This window comes from Cyprinodon variegatus, unplaced genomic scaffold, assembly GCF_000732505.1.
Source record: "Cyprinodon variegatus isolate N-32 unplaced genomic scaffold, C_variegatus-1.0 Scaffold1498, whole genome shotgun sequence".
Classification (NCBI taxonomy): domain Eukaryota; kingdom Metazoa; phylum Chordata; class Actinopteri; order Cyprinodontiformes; family Cyprinodontidae; genus Cyprinodon; species Cyprinodon variegatus.
The window spans coordinates 88,793-92,889 of NW_015151951.1; the positions used below are offsets into that span (position 1 = coordinate 88,793).

Sequence of the window (4,097 nt, forward strand, 5' to 3'; positions counted from 1 at the left end):
AATAGTGCAGGAGGTCAGGAAGGAGTTAGGACCAGGAACGGGAATTATTGTATGAGTGACCGCTGTTCTGTCAGATGAGTTCTAGCAAACTTAATGGGTGTGTATCCCTTTAGTCATGCACAAACACACAATTTAAATACTTAATTTTTGGTGTTTTTTGAAGCATATGGCGATCTCACCTTAAATTATTTTTCGTACATGACTAAAGGGATGCACACCCATTAAGTTAGCTAAAACTCTATATTTCGTACTGTTGAGGTAGTTTAAAGTCTACAAAACTAAAAGGATAATACACAATATATATCTACTAGCTATTATTTATTTAGTTTTTGTTATTTTTTATTTATTTTATTATACTCTACTAGCTATTTTATTTTTTTTTATACTCTACTAGCTATTAGCAAACCGGCTAAAGCTCTTTCAAGCTGAAGAATCTGGAAACATCAACTATATAATCTAGACAATGACTTTGTCGCCGTAACACATTAATCTGCTTTAATCTAATCCCTTCCAATGTCGCTCTGGTTGTATGTTTAAGGTTGTTTTATGGCTGAAAGGTGAATTTTAATCCCATATTGAAGTTTTCTGCACTTCCAAACCTTTTGTTATTAAGCTGCCTTGAATTTAGCTCCATCTATTTTCCCTGTTCTGTTTAAAGGAAGTCACCCATGCGCCACTTTGTGCATCATACAAAATATACGATGAGAAAAAGATGTCAAAAAGGTTATTGGCTTTGGAATATTCATTTCCAGTTATAATAAAAGCAAACTATGCACATGTGTTTTGGGGAAAGCTTTAGGAATTTAGTAAAGCGGAGGGTAAAACCTGCAGTTTTGCGCCGCACAATTATTAATAACCCGTGGTTAAGAAGAGACTAAATTAAACTCAGCGTTGAAGAAAATTAGACCTCAAATGAAGTGCCAGTGAACTGCATATTCATTACACTCATTAGGCTAGCAGTTTGTCTTTTGGAAGCTGCTTTCTTTGCCTTTAGGAACAAAAGGAAGGGAGGTTAAACGACAGGGAAGATTAAGAGGAACCGAGGCAGAAAAAACATCACTAAAAACCACTGGAGCTATGGGCCATTTTCAGCTATTCCTGTTTGACAGGATGGATGGGTGAGGAGACATGGGGGGGGTGAGGACGGGAGTAGTGGACATAAGCAACGCCTTAGCTTTCAGCTAAATGAGTCAGAGGAAGAACTCACTGCAACTGATTCAGCAAGAAGCAGAAACTAACCTTAACCCGTTAGCACTTGAAGAGCCGCTCAAATGAGGCGTCTGCATTCGTCCAGCGGAGGGCGGGGGAGGCCACGGGCTGCCCCAAGACACTCCCCCCACAGAGAGGGGTCTTCTGGGGTAGGGCGAGTAGACGGAAGTAGGGTGAGCAGCAGCGACCCTCCCCGTCCCTTGGAGGGTGGGTCGGGTCAGACTATTGGAAGAGAAGGAATGACGAGAGCGGCTGGGCATAGGTCCCGTGCTGCTGTGGCTCAAACACTGCTGGCAGGAGCAGGCGGGGGCCGAGGGGATGGCCGGGGGCCCGGAGGTGGCCAGAGGGTAGGGCAGGTTGCACTGTCGCCGCACCTGCCGCCTAAACCCGGTGGATTTATTGACCTGGGCCAGAGAAGTAAGATCAACGATGTAATTATATCCATGGGGGCCCAAGTCCGCCGTGCCTTGGCGAGCTTGATAGCTGTGCTCCAGAAGGATGGAAGTTCTAGTTTCATAGGGGGTCCAGCTGCCTTCGTCGTTGGCCCACTCCCAGTAAACGCCACTGCCGAGGCCAGAGGACTGAGCAAACAGGGAGCGGCGCACCGAGCGCGTCTTTCCTGAAATCACAGAGGAACATGTTCAGTCAGCAAGAACAAATAAAACACCAACTATACCAAATCCAAATGCTTTTACTTTTAAAATTTGATCTTTTATCCTTTCTAGGATTTAAATTTAAAGTCCAAACTTAGAAAACAAGCCGCCATTGTAAACAATGAAAATATAACACGCATGTTCTTGTGTGACGCAGGTGGCGTCACACAAGAAACAACCAAGAGCAAAAACAGACGAGCAACTTTAAGCAACGGAAGCCAAAAGTGTCTAAAAAATGAACAAAAAAAAGGTTTTCAAAAACTTACATATACATAGCAGACAAAGAAAATGGATTTATTACCCCCCCCCCCCTTATTTCCAGCCCTTCTTTATAATACTAAATATTTACTCATTAATAGTTCATCTCTGATCTGTTTAGATGGTGGAAAAAAGTTTAACTTTGTCAAAGCTTTTGACTTGCTAATAAACAGAAAAAATGAGTAATATAACAGTATGTTAGGTTAGCTCCGCCCCATATTTTAATGCTAATCTACTGCGGTCTTAAAGTTTTATAATCGTCTAAAGCCGGGCATAAAATGTACGATATTTTGCCCTTTTTGGGCCGATTTTCCACTAGAGGGAAAAATTTTTTTAATCGGGCCGAGTTTCAGCCGCATCATGCATCCCGTAAGGTCAGAAGAAAATCAAATTCAGTCACTCGTGAGGTGCTCGTGGCTAAATCCTGGTGTTAAAGCAGAGCTACGAGCAGATTTACCAAAACCTCGACCTCTATGCAAACAAGGAAGTTCTTCTTCTTGTTCCTCCAGATTGACGGGAGTCCGACCAGCGCCATCTCTCAGCACCGAGTCAGACGTGTGGTTTCTGGACGTGCAGTGAGAGCAGGTAGATCGCATCAGAGCGTCGGGCCGTTCAGTGGAAGAACAAACATGGTGAGCTGTGTCAGATGAAATATTTGAGTGTGCCTTTTCTCGGCCCCATAGGAGTGATCGTAGAGAAATCTTGTACCTGCCTCTATGCTGGAATGTTATGCAGGAAGTTAAAAGTAGGGGTGCCAGAGAGTAGTTGCCTCCTGACTCTAGACAAAGGTGAAATACAGATAATGCGCCCTTTAAGGCGTTTAAGATCATGAGCTAAACGGAAGACAGCTGTGAAATGTTTAGTGAAAAATTCATGTCCTTGATGAACTGAAGTTGTTTTTCTTGGGAAGAACCAATGTTCCTGTGTGAGAAAGTTCTTTATATGCAGGGGTGGGTTGGTTTCCCCTGCGAGTGTGTGTAGGGATTTGTACACTATCAATATGTTTGCTGGGCTCGCCCTGGTCAGAGATTTTTCTCTCCGTCTGCAGAGGATAGAAAGTAAATATTTTGTTGGAGATGAGAAATCTGCTTCCTGGTCTGTTGAAGCACCAATAGTTTGCATCCAATCATTTAATTAAACGGTCTTAGATTTGGGGAATATATAAGAACTATGATCTAATTTGTAGTTACCAATCGGTCCTTACTATATTTCAATTTGACGAATTGGATCTTCTTTTTCCTGTTTGGTGCGATTGGAATAGCGGATCTTGACCTGGCCGGACCGGAGAAGAGCAAAAAATGGCTCGGCTCCGTATTTTGATGGTGGAAGATGGAGAAGACGTACGTTGACGGAGACGTGCGGAAGAGTAGCGGTGGATTTGGAACAGCTCTCATTGATTAACGTGACAGACAAGTGCTCCGCACGACGTACGTGAGCGGCGCAGAGCGGAGCGCTGACGGAGGATGTGGAATCTGGGGGTCAGAGGCAACAATGAAATCTGTTCTTTTTAAACAAGTTGTTTGGACTCAGTTTTGGGAGCCTTTGCTAAGGACTAATGAAAGCAGACTGGTGAAGTTTTGACATATTTCAAAAGGCCAGATTATGACGAGCAGAATCTCCTCTCCACAGTCAGACATGGAGGCAATCATTAATAATAGAGAGGGCTATGAAATGGGGTCTTTTCAGCAAAAATAAGGGAAAGTAATCCATCATGTAACTGGCAATAATGATTCCCCTTAAGAACAAGAGGAGAGCAGAGAGGAAGGATCTCCTGTAGTGGTCAGGGTGACAGCACGTCTGTTCAGACTTCTGCCTTAAAACAGATTTGTGTGTCAGTCTCTGAGAAGGATACTCAGGGTTACCTTTAATGTTGTTCATTTCATAAGGTCACTATATTTAAATTTGCATGTTTTAAAATGTTACACTTAAATTAGATTTGCTAAGTTACCCAAAGATTTTTCCACCATAACAATATTT

The 4,097-nt window shown here is 42.9% G+C and overlaps 1 protein-coding gene across 1 annotated transcript in view; it reads right to left on the reverse strand.

Moving 5' to 3' along the window:
* The window catches only part of LOC107103649 (probable E3 ubiquitin-protein ligase DTX2), a 32,469-nt gene that overhangs the window by 26,299 nt on the left and 2,073 nt on the right, over nt 1–4,097 (reverse strand). The window contains exon 2 of the mRNA XM_015403433.1: nt 1,240–1,828. Coding sequence (XP_015258919.1) covers nt 1,240–1,828 — 589 coding nt within the window. The remainder of the gene's footprint in view (nt 1–1,239; nt 1,829–4,097) is intronic.